The sequence below is a fragment of the Myxocyprinus asiaticus genome, chromosome 27 (assembly GCF_019703515.2).
Source record: "Myxocyprinus asiaticus isolate MX2 ecotype Aquarium Trade chromosome 27, UBuf_Myxa_2, whole genome shotgun sequence".
In the NCBI taxonomy this organism is placed as follows: Eukaryota; Metazoa; Chordata; class Actinopteri; order Cypriniformes; family Catostomidae; genus Myxocyprinus; species Myxocyprinus asiaticus.
This window is the reverse complement of record NC_059370.1, coordinates 7,818,968-7,846,582: the sequence shown is the minus strand read 5'-3', so window position 1 is coordinate 7,846,582 and position 27,615 is coordinate 7,818,968. Positions and strand designations below refer to the sequence as shown.

General features: G+C 38.0%; 1 protein-coding gene across 4 annotated transcripts in view; it reads right to left on the bottom strand.

Moving 5' to 3' along the window:
• The window catches only part of LOC127418032 (protein phosphatase 3 catalytic subunit alpha-like), an 89,190-nt gene that overhangs the window by 60,639 nt on the left and 936 nt on the right, over positions 1 to 27,615 (bottom strand). Inside the window, exon 1 of one of the 4 annotated variants that reach the window (XM_051658356.1) lies at positions 27,492 to 27,573. The exons of 2 other annotated variants lie outside the window; for them this stretch is intronic. In XM_051658356.1, coding sequence (XP_051514316.1) covers positions 27,492 to 27,516 — 25 coding nt within the window. In that variant the 5' untranslated portion in view covers positions 27,517 to 27,573. Of the gene's footprint in view, positions 1 to 27,372; positions 27,467 to 27,491; positions 27,574 to 27,615 lie in introns of those variants that run through there. One more of the 4 variants, XM_051658358.1, reaches the window with a different exon arrangement.

The window sequence follows — 27,615 nt, the reverse complement described above, 5'->3', positions numbered from 1 at the left end:
CTGGGAGGTGGCCGGCAGAGACCGTGGGCATGGGCAGAGACTCAGGAACGACCTCTGTGGTCGTGGGCATGGGCGGAGACTCGGGAACGAACTCTGTGGTCGTGGGCATGGGTGGAGACTTGGGAACGACCTCTGTGGTCGTGGGCATGGGCGGAGACTTGGGAACGACCTCTGTGGTCGTGGGCATGGGCGGAGACTTGGGAACGACCTCTGTGGTCGTGGGCATGGGCGGAGACTTGGGAACGACCTCTTTGGTCGTGGGCATGGGCGGAGACTTGGGAACAGAAACTTTTCTTCTCCTCCTCCGGATGGCCGAAGTTGACAATGCTGACTCTGGGACGGACGAGGCTGGCAACGCTGGTTCTGGGACGGACGAGGCTTCTAGCTTGTTGCTGTGGCAGGCATGGGTGTTGGCTCGTTGGCCATGGCAGGCGTGGGTGCTGGCTCGGCGTGTGCGCTGGCTCGTTGGCCGTGGCAGGCTTCGAGACCACTGAAGCTGGGGTCAGCGTAGGGAGAGGAGGATCCTCAGATTCCAGAGTGTCCTGGGTTAATCTCACATATTCCCTCCATGTGTAGTTTCCCATCTCAGGCAATTCCCTCCACCGATAATATTATATATTAGTATATTGCCTTGAGATGGGAGTCCTCAAAACCTGTGAGGCTGGCAATGGCGCAGAAGAAACGGGAGTATTCTCTAATGGGTAAATCCGCCCGGCTCAATTGAGTGAACATGGCTGCTAGATCCATTTTTTTGGTCAGTCTTTCTGTGACGAGGCAGGCAAGGAATGAGGATCTAAACGCAGCTTTATTAACAAAAGGATAAACAAAGAAACTCAGAATACAAAAAACAAAACATGGGAAACCAAGCACAGAACATTACAACACATCTAAAGACTGACAAACTAACCAGGGGAAACAAGGGCTTAAATACACAAGGGAAGACAGGAACACCTGGGGAAACAATCAGAGAACGAGGAACACATGGGGGAACAATCAGAGAGAACCAATCATGAAAAAACTACAAAGGACTACAAAACCACAGGAAACAGGAACTAAAGCAAAAACACAGGGAATACGTGACACCCTGCAGGAACATCATTAGGAAGAAGAAGAAATTTGCATCTCAACAGTTCTACTAAGACACCCTGCAAGAACATCATTAGGAAGAAGAAGAAATTTGCATCTCAACAGTTCTACTAAGAGACTTCAGCAATGCAGTGTTAAAGCATCATAAGTAACCCACAATAACCCACAAAGTAACAGCATACTATATCTATCATATTGTGAATTGCTGAGCATGACTTTTTAATCAAGCTATTCAAAAAAAGAGAACAATACTAGCTAAAAAATAATTCTGAGTTTCAATAATGTCCGTATAACATTGTAATGTGTGGTCATCACTCAATTTTACTTATAATTCATCTGGCCCCTTTTCTTGTTGAACGAGATTTACGATATGGACGAACGACATGCAGCTCCTCCTCTCGGTCAGCAGATCATCGTTCATGGTGAGTGATTCGTTCATGTCGGTCGGGAACAAGTTTACGAGTACATTCAGTTTGTTCACTACACGAATAGAATGGAGAGGGTCCTCGCTGCAGACTGTAGCACGATGACGTAGTGGATCTAATCCTCTGCGTAGTGGATGTTTTGGTTTTTATGCGTTTATGCGTTTTATGAGTGCTATATTACTTAGTATTAAAGTATTACACTAAGACATTTGTTTAATATAGCTTAGCTTTTAAAATGGCCATAACCATGGATTTCGTCAATTACTTTACCTTGTTTTTCCTCTTCACCCACATCAAAAACTATATAAATTAAGCAATATACTCATAATATTCACTATAAAATGCTCCTCATTTTAACATCTCCTCCACTGTACATAAATACCTATGCCATGGGGTGAATAATTTGTATTTGTATTTTAACATGTAGCAGCCAAACATATTTGGAAGTATGCAAAAGTGAAATTAAAGTGAATCTGGAGCACTTTAAAAATGACACACTCAGCATACAGAGCTGAATGGAGCATATCTGTTACTCTGAGAATGAGATGGAGTTGTGGAGCACCAAACTGCTCTGAAAAACTGCCATAATGCTTAAACTGTCACGATTATAGAGAGAGAAGCAGGACCCAACACTCAGCGTTCCCATGGAAATGCCAATCACCTATCGGCAGCACCTGACACACATGAGAGAAAACATCCATACACACAGACATGGCACACACAGACATGACACTCATACGAGACAGACAGACAGTCAGGGGAGGCACAGTCTGGGCCGACTGTGACAGTACCCCTCCCCTGATGGATGCCTCCTGGTTTCCACAACAGATACATCAACACAAGGAGACTTACCAGGGAGGGAGGGTGGGAAGAAGACAAGTCATGGAGCATAAGTGTCCGGATCCCGACACCAGAACTGAAACAGAACTAGACAAAAGAGTCAGGGTCCAGACACCATGCTCCGAACATGAAACACAAAACAGACGAAGAGCACACAACAAGGAAACCAAAACCGTGCGCTCACACAGAGACAAAAAACGAAACACAACACACAGACAACAAAAACCCAGAGTGAAAGTGACAGGATCCTGACACTACCCCCTCTTTAAGGGACGCCTCCTGGCGTCCCAAAAGAGGAACATCAAACACCAGACAAGACAAACAGGACAAGCCCTAACACAGAACAGAAAAAACAAAAGAAAGGGAGGGAGGGAGGGAGGGAAGCGAGGGAACCAGGGAGGAGGTATTAGGAAAGGGGCAGGGTCCGGCAGCCTGGCAGGAGGCCTCAGGAAAGAGGCGGGGTCCAGTGGCCTGGGAGAAGGCCTCGGGAAAGAGATGGGGTCTGGTGGCCTGGGAGGTGGCTTCAGGAAAGGAGTGGCTGCTGGACTGGGGTCAGACCAGCAAGGGTGATCACTGGACAGAGGTCTGACTGGACGTGGGCAGCTGCTGGACAGGGGCCTGACTGGATGTGGGCGGCCATTGGGCAGTGGTCAGACTGGACATAAATGCTAAAGCCACGCCCATCCGGCGAAATCTTACCCAAGGTTGCACCATGAGAGACCCACTCCATCTGGCCGGGAGCTGGGTGGAGAAAAATGCCCATACCTTCTCTGCTGGGTCCAAAACTGGTCAAATCGTTCTGTCATGAATAGAGAGAGAGAGGCAGGGCCCAAATGCAGGGAGGCAAGGATAAGGGCTTTATTTACAAAACACAAAAATACAAACAATAACACAGATGAGGAGGAAAAACTGAAACAGAATAATAAACTTGAAAAACTCAAAAAGCAGAAACCGACTGAGTGTATAACAAGAGCAGGACAAGACCAACGATTTGACACCGGACTCAACACGAGGAGAGCTTATATGGAGTGTTAATTAATGGGGAACAGGTGCCGTCGGTCCGCTGATGAGCTAGGCAATCCCATGGAAACGCAGATCATCGATGAGCTGGCGCTCAGCATTCCCATGGAAATGCCAATCACCCACCAGCGGCACCTTAAACACATGAGGGAAAACACAGATACACACAGACATGGCACACACAGACATGACACTCATACAAGACAGACAGACAGACAGTCAGGGGAGGCACAGACAGACCTGACTGTGACATATATACAATAAAGACAGGACAGATTAGCGTGCATAAACTTTGAAACGAGCAGCTTGATTGATTTTTTTAATGTAATTAAATCGTCATAGCACAAAGCACAACATTTCCATCCGTAATTCATGTCATTTTAACTGCACGTCTTCAGTCATTATCACACATTCATAAATTGGGGATCATGTTCTGTGTATACCTATAAACTTGTCTTCTTAAGTGCATTTCACCCCTCTCTCTCCTTGTTGAACATGATTTACTAAAATGCCAAACTGAACAAACAACATTCCTCCATCTTGTTCAGTCGTTCAGCAGATCTTTCGCGAATGAGTTTACCAGTACATTCAGTTCATTCACAAACCACCTGACCGACTAGTGAAGGGGTGTATTCGTTCAGCGAATTAAACCAATTATATTCTATTTCACAGCCAGCACTCGAAAGCTATTGGATCGCGCTATAGTCAGTCTTTACAGGCATGAAAAGCAGTAGAGCTCATTGGCTTCATAAGGGAAAGACGACAGTGAACGAGAAATATGAGTCAGTGTATGGAGGTGAACGAGAACGATTCTTTCACTTAAAAGATTCAGTCAAAAAGACTAATTTGTTCACAAACTAAACATCACTATCATTTTTTGGTGCTTCCATGACATGTGTCAACTTGCATGCTCTTCAGGACTAGTACCCTGGTCTTTTGTATTGCAAGTGCAACACTATCAATTGAGCTACAACATAATTTGATCACACTTGAAGAAGCTTGTAAATGTAGTTGGTGAAGAGTAAGTTTTTGTAAACTGATAATCTGCTGTTTATGGTTGCCTTTGTTGTAGTAGCACCTCTAGTGTTTGTTCCACCTGGAAACTCCTGTGATACGTACAATGAGCCGTGTAAAAATCATTTTGCAAAAACATAGGTATAGTAACGTGATTCTATATGGCCAGGTTGTCTTTTTTTGTCTCTTTCTCTCCACCCTTCCCTGTTCCTTTTCTCCCACTCACCTACCTCACCTTGACTTCTGCCTGTTTGATACTTTCCTCTTTGAGTAACACTTACAAACGGCTGGCCCACCGTCCCTTCACACATCCACAGGATTGTTCTGTGGATCCATTGAGCCTGCTACAGCCCCTTCAGTGGTAACACAGATAATGGCCTAGAATCATACTTTGGGAAAGTAGGCCGCTGACAGGCTCGCACTTGTTCCCAGACCACAGAGGTACGAGGGGAGGGATTCATTCAGGTCACAGCTGTGCTAGAGCCTTCCTTCAACTCATTCCCTTGGTCTTTCACTCTCAATCTTTCCTCTTCACCCTCTGCTCCCTAATCACTCACTCCTGCTCTTGCCTTGTCCTGACCCCCAGATAGGGGAGACACTCCTGTAGGGTTGAGCTGTGCAGGATATGCCTCCTTCTACGATTACGGCACTCCACAACCCCACTTAGACATCGTGCTGAAAGCACTTCTTTCTAACATTCTTTCAGTGTGAAACCCTGCTGTGTAAGAGAAACCAGCACCATGCTAATGCAGGGTTCAACCTCCTCATGCTGAGAAATGCCAAGAGCATGCTACCTCCAAGCAAACTGACTCCAAAGACTACAATGTTTTATAATTAAGGGTTTTTTACACTTTGGTTACTTCATGTGTTTTTACTGATCGGATAGCTATCATGAAAAGACCAAGTGCATATGCCCTCAATGATGCAATTGAGATGCATAGTACCTCAGAAGCCTTAAACAAAACACCTTGTACAAGACTCGGTCAAATGTAAATGCGTCTGGCGTGTGTTTCCCAAAAGCATTGTCAGCCAACTATGGTCACAAGTTCCATCATTACCAACATAGTTAAACGATTTGGTGTTTCCCAAAACTGTAGTTCTAACGAACATTCGCAAACAGCATCTCACAGTTGTATGGTTAAAACTACAGCTCTTTACCTGTGGTTAGAAGCATAGTTCCTTAATATTTTGCTGTGTGGACATTATTTGACTTCGATGAGGCTTCAATATATTTAATTCTGTCAACATTTTGACCACGCTTACATGTATTTTAGACAATGGATTATTCCGGGGTTTTGCAGAAAGTGGCGTTCTGAAACATAACGTAAACGTGAATGCAGCCTTTTAAGGGATTAATGTTGTTAAGAGAAAGTGCTTGAAAAAGCTTCATCACACACAGTTTCTGTTGGAGAACACGGCTTCTATATGGTTATGTTAACGCATAAGTGCTGATTATATGTTTTTGAACATATGCTCAAGTGCATCGGGGGGAACACCAAAGTCTGATATAGAGGGAAACTCCACTATTGCAGTGTATGTATCTGTTACATTACACAGTGCATGCAGCTTTCAAATCTTTAACAGATTTAAAATTTTTAAATGAGATTTAAAAAATGTATATTCGCAGAAGTTACTACACACCCTGCGAAAGTCATTAACGACAGCTCTATGTTGCTAAACCAATGTGGTTCAAATGATGGATGTGCGACATAGTTACTAAGGTTTCGGGAAACTATCATGACAAGCTAGTTCATTTCTCCAACGATGCATTGTACTATGGTGGTTAAGCAGTGAGTTACGTCGTTGTATGGGAAACACACCCCTGGTTGTTCAGGCCACATACGTACACTCTACTCCCCCTACACGGAACTACATCAGCACACAGACATTTGGGCCCTGCCATCTGCATGTGAGCAAGCAAACATAGATGAGACCCATGGATAAGGCAACTGCAAAATTCGAACACTAATAGAGTTCACTATAGAGTCCACTAATAGCCTGTCTACCTTTTCAGCCATCTTGGTATTTTTTTTAAAGTATTTTTACCATTGATTTTCTCCATAGGAATTTCATAACATCTTTCAAAAAAAGAGTTCTAAGCCATGAACCAAACCAACCAGCTCTGAGGTGAATCACTACATTACAAACTCTGATTTGAAGGTACAAGACTGTGTACTGAATGTCTTTCATTGGGGAATGAACTGCAATCCCATAATGCATTGTAAATGATGATGCTATCAAACTATAACCATAAAAAATATAAATTATTGATTTATAGGGCTGGGTATTGATACAGATTTCCCAATTTTATTAGATTCCGATTCACAAGCTCTCAATTCGATATCAGTTAATATGGGTATATTTCAGTTATGTCCCTTTTACTTACATATTAAAGAAATTATCTCCTAGCTAATTCAGTTAATTATACAGGGGACCTTCTAACTAGGTGCGTTTACGAAAATATACATTTTAATAATTATATTTTATTAGTTTTTCATCATTTTGGTCACAGTTTAGCTTTTTTTAAATGAACAAATATACAGTATGTATTCAGTAAATAAATATGATATTAATTTATATTGCAAATATATTGTATATATTTTGTTACATGTTTACAAGTATAAGCATTGATTAGTTGAATACGTGCTAAAAACCGGTACTGTGTCTTTAAGAAAACCAGCTGTTCTGTAAATGAGCGCATATTAATAAGAGAGACACGAATGGCTTTACCTCATCTGTGCGATGCATGATTAGAAATACATTTTCCTTTTTTTTTTTCTTTTTTTTTTTTATCAACAACTGACTGTAAAAGACAGAAAGGATATTAAAAGAGACTTTATTCGATGACAAATGGGTCACGTGGATCTCATCCTTGGATAAACATTACATGGAACAACTTTTACTCTCAACACGAAATGAAAGGATCTCGCTGCTGAATACTCCACCACTATACTACACAATTACTGGAGAGTGAAATCTAAATATTTACCTGCCAGTTGCCAAATATATAACATTTTAATTGCATAGCGTGAAATTTTGTTGCGAGTGATTTCCTTTCATTGTAGTAGAGGGTTGCACATAGAGTAAAAGATTTAAGAATAGAGATCATTCAAATAAAGATTGCAATGCACTGGAAAATACATTTTTTACCCACCCTTATTGATTGAAAGTTGCTGACTATAAGTATTGAAACAATATATTTAAAGTTTATTGCAAATGTTTCACATACAAATATATATATAGTGTAATGATGGTCTAAGCCGTTTTTCATAACACTGCCATTTCCATGGAGGTTAGACACATAAGAATTGCACGCCTGAAGCCATAAACTTGCAGTGTAACAGTTTACTTTCTGTTTGTCAGAATACAAAAAGAATCAAACTTGAGAACTATTTACACGTGGACAAGTTTAAGATTAAATATGGTTTCACAGGCAAAAGACTATCTAATTCAACCTCCTTTGTTCTTCTTCTTCATCTTATTCAAAAGTTAACCGTTATTACGTATATACAGGGTTGGAAGGGTTACTGTTGAAATGTTTTCCACTACAGATTCCAGAATACATGCTGTAAAAATGTAATTTGTAACGTATTCCGTTAGATTACTCAAGGTCAGTAACGTATTCTAAATACTTTGGATTACTTCTTCAGCACTGGTAGATTTTTTCACTTGTTTTGACTATAAAAACTCTGCCAGTACAGTAAGACAAAATACACATGTTAAAAATACATTCTCTGAAAAACCTAAATATCTTATGCAGTGTTGTTTCTAAAACAAGATAAATCAAATTGATCTTGTTTTAAGGATTTTTAGATATTTTTACAGGAAAACAATACAAAAATTATTATCATGAATATGATTTTTGCCCTAATATCAAAGGTCTTACTAGAAAAAAGGAAATTATGATCCAACATTAATTTTCTTGATAAAAAAAATATGATCGTGCCTGGTAACGTGCTTGTAAAATGGCTAGAAATAGCATTTAAGCTTATCGTAAAGCTGACAATTTACACAAGGTTTATTTCTATTTCTTGTGCTCCAAACTTACTTCAAACTTACTTCTCTGTCTGCTCGTATGAATGTAACACATCATAAGAAAGTGTTTCACCGCTGTTCAAATGCACTTTGGATCGCATCATTTATATGTATGAATGTTTTTCATCTGAAAGGACTAAATATTAAATGAAACAAATGACAATAAAATGCAAAGTAATCTCTTCAGTAATCAAAATACTTTTTGAATGTAACTGTATTCTAATTACCAATGATTTAAATTGTAACTGTAGTGGAATACAGTTACTTATATTTTGTATTTTAAATACGTAATCCCGTTACATGTATTCCGTTACTCCCCAACACTGCGTATATGTATTACGTATGAAAATGGCATCCGTCATGTGATCCAAAAAAAGAGGGACTATATTAATTTGAATGTTCTAATATAAATGCCAGGATATAAGACCAAATAATATTAATTAATGACATTATATAGTATTAATATTCAAAATAAGCATATCTTAATATACAAAAACACACTTTATATTTAGAAAAATATTATGAACCTCTTATGGTTTTTAAGGCTCTAACATGTAGTTTGAGAGATTAGGGAGACCGATTTTATTGTGTCATTCTTCGTGCATCATGCAAGTGCGCTGTCACTGCTGGACTTATCTGTGATTCTCTGATTGTTGGATCTTCTCCCTTAGCATCATGGGTAGTGTAGTTCTTACACTATTTCAGCCATGACAACTTTCTGAAAGATTTGGCATGTTATTGTGGGTGTGAAATAACGATAGGATATTGGTCTTGGTATCTACTACGCTGCTGCTTTAGAGCAAGTACGGAGACTTGGTACTGCTAGTACATACAAAGACATACATACTGCTGCTGCATGATTAGAAAAACACAAAACATGCTGCATCGAGCATTTAGGACATGTTGCTGCACAAATAGATGTACAAACAATCCCCATGTAGCAGATCTAGACAATTGAAGCTGGGGTGGAGGAGGGTTTCAGAGAAAAACTCTCACAGCACGCTGCAGCGAAATCATTATCATTTTATAGACATGTTTATAAAAACACACACATCCAGTTTAATGGCACAGACATTTGAAGGTAACATTTATTTGAAGTTAACTCTGTCGCCTCCTTTAGTATTTCCAGAGTGGTATTGTCACAGTAACACAACAGCGCATGTTAACAATGAACAACGGGACCAAAAGTGTGTTCATATTCTTGTGAAGAGAATGTTGTAGAGTATAATGGACCATAGAATTTAGTTTTGTGATTAACTTTTTTATGAAACTGGAGACACACAATAATGACACTCCTTTAACTGTGCAAGGTCATACTAAGATAAATTCTTTCTGAAAGGAATTTTTCAAAGTTTGTATTAATTATGATGAATAGATAGCTAACTCTATTAGACATTTCACATTTATTTCAGATACAAGGTCATGCTATCTAATGGACATTCAGTTCAAAAATAGAGGAACGATGGATTAAAAAATATATATATATGTACTGCCACTACACTATACATATTCTGTACCTTCTTATTTGAGCTAAAGGCCTGTGAGAGCAGCCGCAACCAATTAACACTAAGACCCTGATTAACATTTCTACATGTGTTATTATTCCTGCAGAGGGCTTCTACTTTTCTCCTGGCCTTATAATCAGCACGCTACAAACTCTCTTCTTCTGTAGCCACATCATCCATCCACCATTCCCATGCAGTCTCCTGCATGGAACTAGAACAATACAGTGATAAACAGCAGAGATGAACCTCCTGCCAAAAGAGGAATGAGTGATATGTGTAGAGTCAGCGGGAATTGAGGCGTAAACTCCACACTGTGCAGTCTTTTAAAGTGAATGTAAAGCACACACCTGCATTTGGATCCCTCCAAACCTCTTGTATCAGTACACAGCTGAGCGAAAGAAAGCTGTGCAAATGTTTCTGGCTCTAAAACTCTGATTGGATAGGCCAAGTTCAAATGCAGAGCTAAAGTGTGGGGGGTAAACTAGTTACATGTTAGGCATGTTATGTAATCAGTTTCTGGAAAGATTTTGGAAGTAATGAGTAAAGTAATGTAATGTTGAATTTACACCACAATAGGGATGGGCATGTCATGTAATTTTGAAGCTGAGTACTCTAACCCACAAAAAAATGAGCAATCGATTGCTCATCAATGAAAATTGGTGTGTTAAATGTTTATTTAGTTTTATTCAGAAACGTTACCAAGAACATTTTTTTTTTTAATAGCATACCTTCAACAAATTATGCTTTTCTTCTGAGAAAAATAATTAAATGAAAAATATGCATTAATTAAAATGCGAGAAAAAAAAAGATTAAAAAACAATATTAAACATCTGCACTCACCCAGAGATTGCATAGAAACTAACACTAAGCATTATTTTATTGCACCAGTGGCTTAGCTGCCAACAGTGTGGGTAGGGCTGCCACACTGGTGACCATGGTTTAGGGGGGCTGTGATGACTGGGCTCTACCTTAAAACTTTGCACTGTTTATGGCACTATTAACACCTTCACTAGCATACAATACATGCAAACACCACAGATGCTACTATAGAACTGCTTTATATTTATAGCTGGACTACACACTATGTATCTCATCTATGGTAACATTTTTTTTAAATCTAAAAACTTCTAAATTATCATTTATTATTAACATAACATCTTACTCTAACCCTAATTAAAATATTTAATTAGAAATTACTAATTTTAAGTGATACATTGAACGTTTCTCTGCATTTTTCATTCATTCATTGTAGGGATTCTATTATTGGACATCTCCAGCATGAAAGTTCAGTTGATCAAGCAAAATATGTCTGTGATGTCAGGTTATCTTTAAGTGTCCTGTCATTTTGTTCAGGAGAAAGCTGATGATAGTGTCATAAAGAAACTGACAGTAAATTAATCTAGTCCCAAAAACACGGCTACGATCAGCTGGATTGCTGGTATAATTGTTTTTATTTTAATTTACTTTTTATTTTATTTTATTTATTTATTTATTTATTTTAAATAAAATGCAGCCTTTCAGAATGAATAGCACAACTCATTTGTGGAATTCCATTTTAATCATTTAAGAAAGACATTTTAAGATAAATAAGATATTTCTCATAATTTCTGAAAACGTGCCTTGAGAGGATCAAATGTATTGAGACATATAGTAGCAATATTGCGCAAACAAAAAAATTACATTATAATGTCATATACTTTAAGTTAATTCTTGTAGGCTACGAGTGGGTGGGGGTGGCAGGGGGCCCCATCAAGTTCTTTTGCACTGGGGCCCACAACATCCAAGTTACGCCACTGTATTGCGCATACTGTATATGGCTTTCATATTTTTATCGTTTCACATGTTATTATTCAGAAAAACAAGTGGTGAAAGTTGGCTTTTTATAAAATGCGCTCTGCCTGTGTACAGAGATTTAACACACATACACACATGCCGGTCTGAAAAGCTTCTGAGTTTCTTGTTACGCTTTGCATTTTCTTTCCACCATAAAAGCAGTTCCTCTTCCGTTGGTAGGCATGACTTCAACAAGAACTATATACCAATAGATTAGAATTCAATAAGACTAATAAAAATATTTCAAATATTGCCACACTTGGCTTCAAAAGCACAGGCGCCATCATATCTTCTTCTCTCATCCAACACCGCAACACCTTAATTGATCGTTTGCTAAGCTCCGCTCCCCTTAGTTACAACTGCTCGCTCTGACAAGCTCTGCAGAACTCCCCATTGGAATGAATGGGAGATTGCCGTGAACTATGTATTTTTTGGCAAAATATTCTTATAAACGGAATGGATAATATTTTTACGTGGGCTGGTATGTAGAGTGACATTGAAATAAGAAATTGTTAAATTACCCAGTAATTTGATTAAAAACTGTGGAGACTGTAAATCAGAATCAAGGCAAATGATTATTACAGTCACTTGAAAAGAGAAAATTTTTATTTAATAGCGATTACACATCTAATAACATTAGCGTAAGTGAACAGAGCTGTTTATAACGTCTCATAGCACACTCATTTTGATGCTGTGAACTGTTTATTTACTATCAGTTTTACCATGACTTGAATCAATACATAAATGAATAAACGTTCCGTTATAAGCTTTAATTTACCTTGGAGCAAATGTAGGTGTTGTTGCAGATGCTATATGTTCATTTGGGAATGAGGGCTGACACAGTTTAATCCATAACATGCTCTTCTCCAGATTTATTTAAAGATTATAAAAATAAAAAAAAGAAAGAAAAACACTGTGTGTATCCTCTCTTGGTAACTCGTGTCACTATTACAAATGACCCAGCAACAACTTGTTTTACATTTTTTTACTATTTTGATTAAATCCTGCTTAAAAGTACTCAAACACACATTACTTCCATAAGCTGTCATTGGAAAATAGAAAACGCGTGTCAGAGTAATGGCAGCAGGGCAAACGTTGCTAAGACAGGATTGGTCAGAAGTGTTTTTAAGGCGGGGCTTAGCGAAAGTTCAATTGTAACTGTGAGATTTGGTGAGAGATTCAGAGGGAAAGTACAGTATAATTCAGTGTTGCTCATGGCAGGCAAATGCGCAGAGGAAAATCAATTTGCGATATTCGAGTAGTGTTTGCAGAACGATTACTCGATTAGTCGATTACTCGCACACATCCCTATACCATAACGCACCATTAAATCCAAATATTGTGTGCTTTTAATTGTTATCTGTTAGCTTTGAGGCCATCTACAGTATATGCTAGTGTACTCAAGGCGCCAATATGCTTCTAGTGAAATCTAAGACAGAACGTGTGTGACGTCATTTTAATACAAAATCTGGCCAAAAAGAAGGTGATTTTGTTCAGAAAAACTTCATATTGGCTGTTAAACACCATTGGTCCACATCATCAGTGGGTGTGACCCGGTGCTCCACCTACATTAATGGCAATAAAAAAAATTCTGTTGATTTCTTTACTCAGTCAAGATCAGTCTACATCTACATGAAAACACCCCTTACAAAAAATCAAGAGTTCTGCTAACTAGCCACAAATTTGCTGCATATTTGCCACTCATTATTTTCACATACAAATGAGCTTGTGATTTGCCGCAAGTGTTTGCCAGAAGTTTGTAGCTCTTCACCGGTAGTGGTGAACCTGCAGCAAACCTTTGGCGACAATGGACAATTTGCCGCAAGTTTGCCGCAAAGCTCATTTGCATGTGAAAATGATCAGTGGTTAATTTGCTGATTCTTCAGAGAATTTCAGAAAAGGTAGTGTTGAAAAACAACTTGGGAGATCTGAAACAACATACAGCTGAAACCGAAGACCATGTTGTCCTAGAACAACTTCCACAGTGCTAGCTTCAACATCCTGTAATTAAACTGCTGACAATCTGAAATACATCATCCTGTGATCACACAACGTTACAGCTTTGTTTCAACCCCTAAGACAAAAAAAGACATATTTTACTGTGTATCAGACAGAACCGTTGTATTGTTATTGCAGGCTAGCTACAAAGTAGAGCCTCCGTCTTGTCCAGAAATCCCAAAATCTGCAATCTAAACAAAGGCTACGTTTACACAGTCAGTGTTTGGGAGTGACCACCAGATTTACTAACAGATGTGACTCTGGAATGGTCCTGTTCATACAACAGCTTATAGCATACTGTCTGTATGAACGAACAACCAATGTCAAGCCGAACTATGTGTAAATGTTAGTGTCGAGGGTCATTCTTCATTTGCGGTGGAAAATGGTGATCAACTTTAGATATCAATAAATCGTAAAATGTTGACACATTTGCATTCTGTGGGGTGAAAGCAATTTGTGCATTGTTAAAAGTTAAATTTTTCTCAAAATACATTTTTATTGAGTTTGAGAGATATTATGTGTAACAAAATCTGCATGTCACCTTCATACCTCAAAGAGGTATCCTGGGATATTATGGCAACCATTACATTTTATATATTGTGTTATATATAATAAAGTGTTTATATTACGAAAATAGATTTAATGTAACATGTATCTATTAATTATATTGTTAAGAAAAATAGATATTTTGAGATATTTTAAGAAAAAGTTGTGTCCCTCAACTTAAAGGAATGGTTCACCCAAAAATGAAAATTCTTTCATCATTTACTCACCTTCATGCCATCCCAGATGTGTATGACTTTCTTTCATCAGCAGAACACAAATTAAGATTTTTAGAAGAATATCTCAGTTCTGTTGGTTCATACAATGCATTTGAATGTTGACCAGAAGTTTGAAGCTCCAAAAAGGACATAAAGGCAGCATAAAGTTAAGCCATACGACTCCAGTAGTTTAATCCATGTCTTCTGAAGTGATCCAGTTGGTTTTGGGTGAGAACAGACCAACATATAACTCCTTTTTCACTGTACATCTTGCCATTGCAGTCTCTAGGCATGATCATGATTTCAAGCTCGATTACACTTCCTAGTGCTTGATGCATGTGCAGAGAGCTAGATGCCACTATAGGAAGTGTAATCGAGCTTGAAATCATGATCACCAAGAAGACTGCTGTTAAGATTTATTGTGAAAAAGGAGTTACATTTTGGATTGTTCTAAATAAAAAATGATTATAACGATTCTGAAGGCATTGATTAAACCACTGGAGACATATGGATTACTTTTATGATGCCATTATGTGCTTTTTGGAGCTTCAGAGTTCTGGTCACAATTTACTTGCATTGTATGAACTTACAGAGCTGAAATATTCTTCTAAAAATATTTGTATTCTGCAGATGAAAGAAAGTCATACAGATCTGGGATGGCATGAGGGTGAGTAAATGATGAGAGAATTTTCATTTTTGGGTGAACTATCCCTTTAATGTCTGTGGTGTTACAACAATGTAAAATCGCCCCTTTAGGAAAATAGGGAATTCTATTTGGACTACATCCTTTGTGTTTAGACAAAGCCATTTTAGAAAGTTACTTGGCGGCCATCTTTGGAACACTCATGTGGAGCAATTTTTCTATGTAAACAGTCAAGCAGCATGCCAGTACAGGTCCTATCTACTTGAAAGGGAAAAGACCAAAATCTCCAAAATGGTTGGTCAAGATTACGATCAAAGAACATATTTAAAATCAGCAGTTAGCACTCTAAAACAAGACTGACAACTGCATTCTGCTGCTGTATCAACTTAGCCAGAGAGACAAAGACAAAGAGAAAGATAAAAGATTTAAGGATTGGGAACAGGGAAGACTGAAGAGATATAAGGAGAAAGAGTGAGAGATAAAGGGAGGGAGACTCATTCGCTGCACATGCGTCCTGGTTTGCATCTGACCCAGATTGGGAGAAGGTAGCATAGCATCATGCGCCTTTGATGGAAGGATTTTTACAAGGGCCGTTTGAAGTTGCACAATTAATGCATGCTTCACACATGAAGGGGCCATCTGCACACTCATACACAGATGGGAGGCGGGCTTTCAAGTACACAATTAGGCAGATGAACCAATCAGCACAGTTAGCTGGGTTGATAAAGTCATCAACTCAGGCGGCAGCAAATACAGATAAACAGTGGAGAGACAGACAGATCTACTGGATTTCTGGATCACAGAAATGCTCCTGATTTTGCATGGCCTCATTAGGTCTGCGCTCCACACCATTCCACCATGTCCTCTATGCTCTAAACTCACACCCAAAGTATTTATGTTAAAGAGGCTAAATTTAGTCTCTCTCCTTCTCTCAACCTCTTCCACTCTTCTTTCTCAGTGTTACCTTTATTATGTTTTGAGCCACTTTGTGGCAGCATGTTATTTTTACCCCAGTCCACTTCCTGTGTTGTGCACTAATGATTTAGAAAATGTGATGCCAAAGTTTCCTAAAAGTCCTTCTGTTAGAAGGTGCATCCTCTGCCATGTCCAATTGTCAGTTTATCCAAAAAAATAAAAATGCTGTCATTATTTACTCACCATTATGTCATTATGTTGTTCTAAACCTGTATTCTTTTTTTCATGAAACAATAGGAGAAACCCAAGAACAAAGGACTTAATGACTACAGACCCATCACTTGGACGACTGTGGTCATGAAGTTATTTGCTTGTAGAGCAAACAGGTCTATGGATGACGCAGTCAACATAGGATTGCATCATATCCTGCAACATCTGGACAAACTAGGGACATATGCAAGGATCGTTTTTGTGGGCTTCAGTTCAGCTTTCAACACCATCATCCCAGCTCTCCTATGGAATAAATTAACCCAGCTCTCTGTTCCTACATCTATCTGTCAGTGGATCACCAGCTTTCTGATGGACAGGCATCAGCTAGTGAGAATGGGGAAATTCACTTCCAGCACATGTATGATCAGCACTGGTGCCCCCCAGGGATGTGTGCCCTCCCCACTACTCTTCTCCCTGTATATCAATGACTGCACTGCCAAGGACCCCTCTGTCAAGCTCCTGAAGTTTGCATATGACACCACTGTCATCAGCCTCATTCAAGATGACAATGAGTCTGCATACAGAAGGTTGGTTGAACGGCTGGCTCACTGGTGCAGTCATAACATCCTGGAGCTCAACACACTCAAAACAGTGGAGATGATTGTGGACTTTAGGAGGAACACCCCAACATTCACCCTGCTCACCATTCTGAACAGCACTGTGGCAGAAGTGGAGTCATTCAGGTTCCTGGGCACTACCATCTCACAGGACCTGAAGTGGGAGACCCATAATGACTCCATTGTGAAAAAGGCCCATCAGAGCTTGTCCTTCCTTCACCAGTTGAGTAAGTTCAACCTGCCAAAGGCGCTGCTAATCCAGTTCTACTCAGCAGTCATTGAGTCTGTCCTCTGCACTTCAGTAACTGTCTGGTTTGGTTCAGCTACGAAATCGGATATCAGAAGACTACAAAGGACAGTATGGACTGCTGAGTGGATTATTGGTTGCCCCCTGCCCTCCCTTAAAGAACTGTACACTTCCAGAGTGAGGAAAAGGGCTGGTAAAATGAATCTAGACCCCATTCACCCAGCACACTACCTTTTTGAACTGTTGCCTTCTGGCTGGCACTACAGAGCACTGAGCACCAGAACCGTCAGACACAGGAACAGTTTTTAACCTCAGGCTATCCATCTCATGAACAGTTAAAACTGCCCCATTGAGCAATAATTAAGTGCAATACACAGCTTTTTGTCAATTATAATTATATTCAATTAAGTCAATTATATTTATTTAACATATCCTACCTCTTCTGTATATAACAGATTTGTATTTGTACATATGTATATACAGTTGAAGTCAGAAGTTTACATACACCTTAGCCAAATACATGTAAACTCATTTTTCACAATTCCTGACATTTAATCGTAGAAAACATTCCCTGTCTTAGGTCAGTTAGGATCACTACTTTATTTTAAGAATGTGAAATGTCAGAATAATAGTAGAGAGAATGATTTATTTCAGCTTTTATTTATTTCATCACATTCCCAGTGGGTCAGAAGTTTGCATACACTGTTAGTATTTGGTAGCATTGCCTTTAAATTGTTTAACTTGGGTCAAATATTTTGGGTAGCCTTCCACAAGCTTCTCACAATAAGTTACTGGAATTTTGGCCCATTCCTCCAGACAGAACTGGTGTAACTGAGTCAGGTTTGTAGGCCTCCTTGCTCGCTTTTTCAGTTCTATCCACACATTTTCTATCGGATTGAGGTCAGAGCGTTGTGATAGCCACTCCAATACTTTGACTTTGTTGTCCTTAAGCCATTTTGTCACAATTTTGGAGGTATGCTTGGGGTCATTGTCCATTTGGAAGACCCATTTGCGACCAAGCTTTAACTTCCTGGCTGATGTCTTGAGATTTTGCTTCAATATATCCACATAATTTTCCTTCCTCATGATACCATCTATTTTGTGAAGTGCACCAGTCCCTCCTGCATCAAAACATGATGCTGCCACCCCCATGCTTCACGGTTGGGATGGTTGCAAGCCTCACCCTTTTTCCTCCAAATATAACGATGGTTATTATGGCCTAACATTTCAATTTTTGTTTCATTAGGCCAGAGGACATTTCTCCAAAAAGTAAGATCTTTGTCCCCATGTGCACTTGCAAACTGTATTCTGGCTTTTTTATGGCTTGTGACGCATTAATGTGACTCCTTAGGAAGGAGACGCATTCTGTCGCCTAAAGATGAATGTAGTTTGGTGCAAAAAGTGCAAATCAATCCCAGAACAACAGCAAAGGACCTTGTGAAGATGCTGGAGGAAACAGGTAGACAAGTATCTATATCCACAGTAAAACTGGTCCTATACAACATAACCCGAAAGGCTACTCAGCAAGGAAGTAGCCACTGCTCCAAAACCGGTATGTGATGAGGAGGAGGGCGGGGCCGGGCCGTGAGAACACACGCCCGGCCCCCAATTGGGCTAATCAGCCGAGGAGGGGAACTGCCGCATCTGGCTGCCTTTATCCCTCTCCTTGGTGAATTACAATTTAATGTGGTCTTAATGCTTTTTATTTATTTTTTATTTATTTATTTATTTATTTTTTGCAGTTTGACAGCCATGATAACTATAAACTGTATGGAAAAGAGACTGTGAATATTAGTTTAAAATGTAAGTAACACTTTCCAATAAGGTTGTATTTATTAACATTAGTTACCAACTGTACATCAGTTAACATGAACTAACAAAGAAAAATAATTTTAGAGCATTTATTCATCTTGATGTTAATTTCTACATAATACTAATCTTTTTTTTTTTTTACATTAAAAGCTGTATATGTTAACATTTGTTAGCTCATGTGCAATATGAACAATGAACAACAGTATTTTTGATACATTAACATAAAAATGCAGTAAAATGTCATTGTTCACTATTAGTTCATGATATCTAATGCATTTATTAATATTAACAAACAGAACCTTAAGTAATTGTTAAGTTTTACTAAAAGAATACAGGTGTAAAACAACAACAACAATAACAACATCAGGGTAAGTGAAAAATTAAATGAAACTATTCCTTCAAGTGAAGATATATGAAAAATAATATGTGACACAATAATGGGAGAGTGTGATTTTAGCTCGAGGTCCTGCTTGGGGCACAGATGACCGCATTTGTGTTCCATTCCACATTGTGTGTGTGTGTGTGTGTGTGTGTGAGAGAGAGAGAGAGAGAGAGAGAGAGACAGAGAGAGGTAACTGTGTGTAAAGGTGGCCATAGGTGTGAGTGTTCTCGATTACATACATCTGTATGTATTTGTGTGCATGATCAAGATAACATCTGTAGTGACCCACAACATGTGTATGTGTGTGTGTGTGTGTGTGTGTGTGTGTGTGTGTGTGGGTGTGTGGGTGTGTGTGACGTGTGTGTGAGAGTGACTGTATGTGTGTGTTTGTGCCATTGTGTGGGAGGAAACAGTTTTCATCATCCTCCTGCAGTCCTGTATCACCACATTTGATGTGAGATTGCCTCTCTCTCTCTCTCTCTCTCTCTCTCTCCATTGCATCATTCAGGTGGGCGATGAAGTTGATTTGATCAGTATCTGGTTAGATGGGCAGCACTTTAGGTAGTGCTCACCTCACAGTAGGGCTATGGTTATTTGATAAAATCTCAACAATCGCGATATAACGCAAAAGCTGCAGTTTAATTGAATATATAAATAGTCTGCACATTTGCTTGCTGCACTCACTGTATGTGCACAGGTCTGCTCTCTGTAGTGTAGTATTACATATTCTCAAACCACACGTGAGGCTAATGAGCTGAGCACGTTAAATTTACATCACTCTACATTCACTAATTGCACATTTGTATAATTCCAAATATGCCTGGTCGCTGAAAGTTACAATTCAAATGTAAAGTAACTTCATAACAACGTGGGTTTGTGGACAGAAGAGTGGATAAGAGCACTTCAGAAATGTCTTCCTACTATGTACCACCAAAATAAAAGCTTCTACTAAAATAAAGACCTGCATAGCTATGCCACATGCAGAAGAAGAAAATATTACATAAATATGGTACTGTTTTATGATGATAATAATAATAATAATAATAATAATAATAATAAAAGTTTTTGTTGTTAATATTATACAAAAAATATACTTCCATTTTCTTTTGTTAACTTAATAATAACTTATTATTGGGTTCCAAAAAATAATGATGAAAAGTGGGCTGAGTCATTATTGCAAACTCAACAAAAACAGGTGCATAGCGAACAGGTACAATGTGTAGAAGATGATGTGAAGCTGTTTTTCCCCCCTTTTTGTTTCACTGTATTTTTGAATTTATTTAGTCTGGTTCTTTTTAAGAGGACTCAAATGTGAACACAATTTCTAGAACAGTATTTATATTGGCAGCAGAGTATGTCTGCCTGTGACATAATATTATTCATTTTTTTGTTTTTTGTTTTTTATGTTAATAATCATATTCAAATCGCAATATTTTTCAAAATAATCACAATTAGATTTTTTTGTCCAAATCTTTTAGCCCTACCTCCCAGAGCTCAGTATACTGTAAAAACAGCCTCGAATTCACACATGCATGAAACAACAGCATACTTCCATACTACTCTTAGTATTTTTGTAGTATGCAGTATGAAAACTGTGCACACAGTATGCACATTTTCACTATGCATGGATGGGCCTACTACAAATGGCAACTTTATGGAGCTAGAACAATGACTAAAGTATCTGATCCTGGATTTTGTTTATTTGAATTCTAGACGTGACATCTATTAAAATTGTGAATTTATGTGGCGTATTTTATAAATTTGTATTTTTAAACAGCATTTTTTTATATATATTTTAAAGGTGTAATTAGCTGTAAATATTCCGATTATAAAATTACAGGTTCAGATTTATAACTCAAATACAAGTCCAACCGTGCCAGGGAATTCTGGTAGCTCATTGGCCAAAATGCTAAGTTCGCCTATTCTGATAACCTCTTTTTCCCCGGAGAAATACGGAAGCTTGACCTTTGACCTAGTTTGTTTACAATTTGAATTTGTAAAATCAGAATTTTAAAGATCTGAATTGTTTTAAAGAAATGTTTTAACTACAATTTTATAATATGAATATTTACGGGTAATACCACCTCTAAACAAAATTCCAAACAATAATCTGCTGTTTAAAAATACAAATTTATAAAATCTGCCACAAAAATCTTTAATTTGGTGAAATGTCAAATGTCTAGAATTCAGATGAACAAAAATCTAATTCTTGTACTTTAGTCATTCTTCTAGCTCCATAATATTGTTAACGCTCCATATACAAACATGACATTAGTTAACATAAACTAACAATGAACAATTTGGTTCCCGCATCCTCTTTTCCCGAACCTTGTTACAGTGTTGTATTTATTTATTTCCAAGAGGACAAAGGGATTTCACTCTCTGAATTAAACATGCATGTAATGAGGTCACGTCACGTGTCAACGTGTGATAAATGTGATGAGGTCAAGTGACATTATACTGTTTGCAATGGTTATGTGTTACGTGTTACATAATGAGTACTGTTTCACTTTTTTTTCTTTTTTTTTTAAATAAGGCAATATTATATACTGCTGTGCAGTATGCAGCACTCCAGTATTCCATTCCATTCCAAACATATCCTGTGCGTGCTCCTGTGTGTGAGAGAGGCTACTGTATTGTCATTCAGGTATTCTATACATACAGAAAAGTTGACCCTGATACCCAGTATACTGTAAATAAATACTACAGAAATAGTAAGGGTAGTATGGTGGTATGATATTTCAGAGATAGCCTGGGAGATTTCTGGGATACAACCACAAGCACATCCATCAATTTATCTACTGCCAAGTGCCTAATTCCCTGTCTCTCCCACTTCTCATCCTGTGTCTTCTTCAAACATTGCACCTCTCTTTTCTTTCACCTCCTCTCATTTCATTTATTGCCAGGCTCCTGTCAACACTCAGTCTCAGTTTCTCTGCCGGGCTTTTAACATCCCGTTCATGTTGTGTGTCGGCAGGAGGCATGCATGAATTAACACAGACGGAGAAAATGTCCATCTTTGAAGCAGTCTGAATTATGCTGTAGCTCTCGCTGAGTGCTTTGAATGTATGCAAACAATAATTTTTTTTTAAAGCCACTGCATTCTCAGGAGCCAGGAAAACCGATTAGTACCGATCATAAAAAATACAGTGCATGCAATTAACATAACCTGGTTATTATTGCGCATTACTACATTCCTTTAGGAGACAGATGGCAGTGAGCTGTGTTCTATCTAATGGTGAATGCAGCACATAATAGCTTGTTACTCCCAGTTACTCACTGTGTGCTTTTGTTTAATTATGTCAAGAGTTGCATATTCAAATACTACCTTTACTCTCTTCTTCACTAACAAAAAAGCACCAAAATGTACCATGGTATTATTATACTATTTTAGAAATAGTACCATTTTAGTACCATAATATTTGGACATGTACCATGGTATTCTTTGAAGTACCTTGTATCATGTAAATAATTATCCAAAGCATGCCATTTTCCGAACACTACTCTCTTATCGTCATTAAAAAGTACCATGGTATTATCATGCTCTTTTGGACATGGTACCATGGTAATACTATGGTATTCTATCAAATACCTTGTACTTAATAGTTTCACATAAATAATGATCCCAAGCATGGCATCTTCCAAACACTATTTTCAATCTTGCCTTTACTTGCAAAAAAGTAACAAAAAGTACTACGCTACTACCATGTTTTTTGGATATGTAACATGGTAATTTTGTGGTTTATAGGACATCAGTCATGGCAATATAGAGTTTTTGGACATGCATCATGATAATATTGTGGTTTATAGGACATGTACCATGGTAATAGCATTTTTTTTTTTTTTTACATGTACCATGGTAATAACATGTTTTTGGACATGTACCATGGTAATATCATGGTTTATAGGACATGTACCATGGCAATAGCATGTTGTTGTTTTTTTACATGCACCATGATAATAACATGTTTTTGGACATGTACCATGGTAATATCGTGGTTTATAGGACATGTAACCTGGTAATAACATGTTTTAGGACATGTACCATGGTAATAGCATGTTTTGGGACATATTCAATGGTTATAACATATTTCTGAAAATGTACCAATAGCATGTTTTTGGACATGATAATAATAGCATGTTTTTGACATGTGTCATGGTAATAGCATGTTTTTGGATATGTATCATGGTAATATCATGATTTATAGGACATGTACCATGGTAATAGCATGTTTTTGAACATGTACCATGATAAGTTTGTGGTTTATATGACATGTACCATAGTAATAACATGTTGTTTGACATATTTTTGGATATGTACTATGGTAATTCATAGTATTACATATGTACTGTGGTAATATTGTGGTTTATAGGACATGTACCATGGTAATAGGCCACAATGTTTTTGGACATGAACCATGGTAATAACATGTTTTTGGACATGTACCATAGTAATAGCATGTTTTTGGACATTTACTATGGTAATATCATGGTTTATAGGACATGCACCATGGTAATATTATGTTTTTGGACATGTACCATGGTAATAGCATGTTTTAGACAAGTACCATGGTAATATTATGATTTTGGATATGTACCATTGTAATATCATGGTTTATAGGACATGCACCATGGTAATAGCATGTTTTTAGACATGTACCCTGGTAATATGATGTTTTTGGATATGTACCATTGTAATATCATGGTTTACAGGACATTCACCATGGTAATAGCATGTTTTTAGACATGCACCATGTTAATAACACGATTTATAGGACATGCACCATATTAATATCATGTTTTTGGACATGAACCGTGGTAATAGCATGTTTTTAGACATGTACCATGGTAATAGCATGTTTTTGGACATTTACTATAGTAATATTGTGGTTTATAGGACATGCACCATGGTAATATTATGTTTTTGGACATGTACCATGGTAATAGCATGTTTCTGAATATGTACCATTGTAATATCATGGTTTATAGGACATGCACCATGGTAATAGGATGTTTTTGGATATGTACCATTGTAATATTGTGGTTTATAGGGCATGCACCATGGTAATAGCATGTTTTAGGCATGTACCATGGTAATATCGTGGTTTATAGGACATGTACCTTGGTAATAGCACAGTTTATAGGGCATGCACCATGGTAATAGCATGTTTTTAGACATGTACCATGGTAATAGCATGGTTTATAGGACATGAACCATGTTAATATCATGTTTTTGCACAAGAGCCATGGTAATAGCATATTCTTAGACATGTACCATGGTAATAGGATATTTTTGGATATGTACCATGGTAACATCATGTTTGTGGACATGTACTATGGTAATAGCATGTTTTTGGACATGTACCATGGTAATAACATGTTTTTGCACATGTACCATGGTAGGTAATATTGTTGTATATGGGACACGTACCAGTGTAATAGCATGTATTTAGACATGTACCATGGTAACACTATGGCATTGTTTAAACTACCTAATATGTACAGTAAATACTATGTTATATGAATGAATATGATACCACTCTGTACCATGGTATATATCAAAGAACCATGGTATTACGATCTGATACTATACCATGGTACTGCCAGTCTGCCAATGTACTTTTTCATAAGGTTTTATCTGGGCAATCGTGCTGTTTCTCATGTCTTTTGCATCCTCCAAATACCTTTCTCACCTTTACAGTGGTTGATTTCTGTGTATGCCAAGTTGCCAACTATATGTGGACATACTATCATACACCCCTTGCCTAAAGCCAACTATCCAGGCCACCTAACGGTTAATATTACATAAGTGTGACACATATGCCACAGTATGATTATTTCATGCAGAATGGCATATGTTGCTAAATAATTACAGGCGGCCAAACTCCAGGGTTGAGGGACAGCCCCTTACAGTACACACATACTGTACACTCTCCCTCCCTATCCAAAGCACACTCACTTTACACACTACGGTGGTCCAAAATGTGTCCGCTCAGTTATCTTCCATAATCCAAACGCATTTCAAGTGTTCATCACATACCCAGAGATGCTTATTTAGCTCGTGGTGGCTGTTTCGTGTGCACAAGAATTGCTGAAGTCTAATTAACCCTTCTCTCCACTAACCACCCACACCATACATCCACAAACACATCAGATATTCCCACATCAAGTGATGCTGCAGTGCCCTGCATCCTAACTAGGGCTACACAATTGCTTGAAAAAATAACCACGTTTACAAATACAGTTGGTGCAATTAACTAATCGTGAACAGTGTCAATTACAGCACTCTGTTTGGGGCTTGTTGCCTCAAAATTTTATCTTTACAATGTATTTTTTGTCCGTTGTGTGCAAGTGCAATGTTGCAATGACAAATCAGTAGCATTTAAAATAGTCTAGTTTTGTAGAATTCTTGCATTGCTCACTTTCTGTTTGCAATTTATTCCAGATTTGACATGGCATGCAAATAATGTCATTCAGGTACACAGTTTTTAGCTGGTTTTGGATGTGCGGCCTACAGAAAGAAAATGGCATGCAGTTACCCCACACAAAAGAAGTATTGTAATGTAAATTCAATTAATCAAAATAATCACAATTACAATGTCAACAGCAATAATTGCCAATAATTGTGTTTTTTTGTTTGTTTGTTTTTTCATAATCGTGCAGCCCTAATCTGAACTATACCTCTCCAGTGGGTGATATGGTTACAGCATACACGATATCCAAACATTTATTATTATGGAATATTTTTCTATTGCTAAAAATGAAAATAATAAAAAAAAGGCTGTAAACAGGTTGTAAGCAAGTATAGTTAAGGTTTGAGAAGATGCTTAAAAGAACATTTCGGGTTCAATTTTACCTTAATTGACAACATTTGTGGCATACTGTTTCTTACCACAAAAATTAATTTGGACAAAAATCAAGGTTTCAGTAGAGCACTAACAATGGAAGTGAATGGGGCCAATGCATAAATGTTAAAATACTCACAGTTTCAAAAATATAGCCACAAGATGTAAACAATATGTGTGTAAACATGATTTTACTGTGATAAAATCACTTTCTAAACTTTTCTGTGTAAAGTTATAGCCAATTTTACAACTTTGTTGTCATAACGTGGTAATGCTGTAAACCCTGAAACCCTCAAACGACTCTTAAAATAATGATGAAAACAACTTTACAGCTCAAATAATACACAAGTTTTAAAAGAAGACTTAATGTAAGTGATTTTATAAGTTTTCTATAAGCTTCACAATTCTGCCTTTAAACCCTCCAAAAATTGGCCCCTTTCACTTCCATTGTAAGTGCCTCACAGGAACCTCGATTACTGCTTTTTTTTAAAGAAATATAAGGGACGAGTCGAAATAATTTTTTGTGGTAATCAACATTATGCCACAAATGCTGTCGATTGAGCTTAACTTGTATCCATCTATTCCTTTAACCATTTTGTGCATCATCATTCATCTTAACATTAAATATACAGTACTGCAATGCAACTTGTTTTTCTGTTTTTTTTAAGTAGCCTAATATTTAGATTGAATGCCATTGGGATGTGCCGCCTTTCTTACGGTGTCTCCCTGTGTAACACTGTACCTATCGATAAACTGCTTCAGAATGATGCATGAATGACATTATTGAGCTTCTAGTGAAGGCATGCATGGGTATAATTAAAATGCGTATGATGGGCATAGTTACATCTGCATATCATCATCATCATTACATGAAATATAAAGAGCTGCGACGCACAGAATACAGCTTGTTTTTTGCAATAATATTTAGATGTAATCCCATTGGGATGTGCATCCTGTGTGTAGCCTTGTTTACAGTGTTCTCTTTGTAACGCTGTATCAAACGAATCGATAAACTGCTTCAGAATTCTACGCTAAAATATCCTCATATAGGCCATTTGTGCGAGGATGTCCATGTCAGTGCACAAACGAGCTGACATTGCGAGCATCCCAGCGCATTTGCCCTGCTTGACACGAGCATTGTACATTTCACATCATTACACGCATAAATCTGTACGGTAACTCACGCGATCTTCTCGCTGTCTGAGCGCTGGTATCGACCCAACAAGCGCGCGCACCGACACGCGTACAGTAGAACTCAAAAATGCATGAAATAATGTATGAATGCAATGCAAAAGAACGCTACCTTTAAGTCGTCCTTTCGCTGTCATCCTTAAAGTGCCAAAAATATTTCATTGGAACGAGATCTCTCTCTCTCTCTCTCTCTCTCTCTCTCTCTCTCTCTCTCTCTCTCTCTCTCTCTCTCTCTC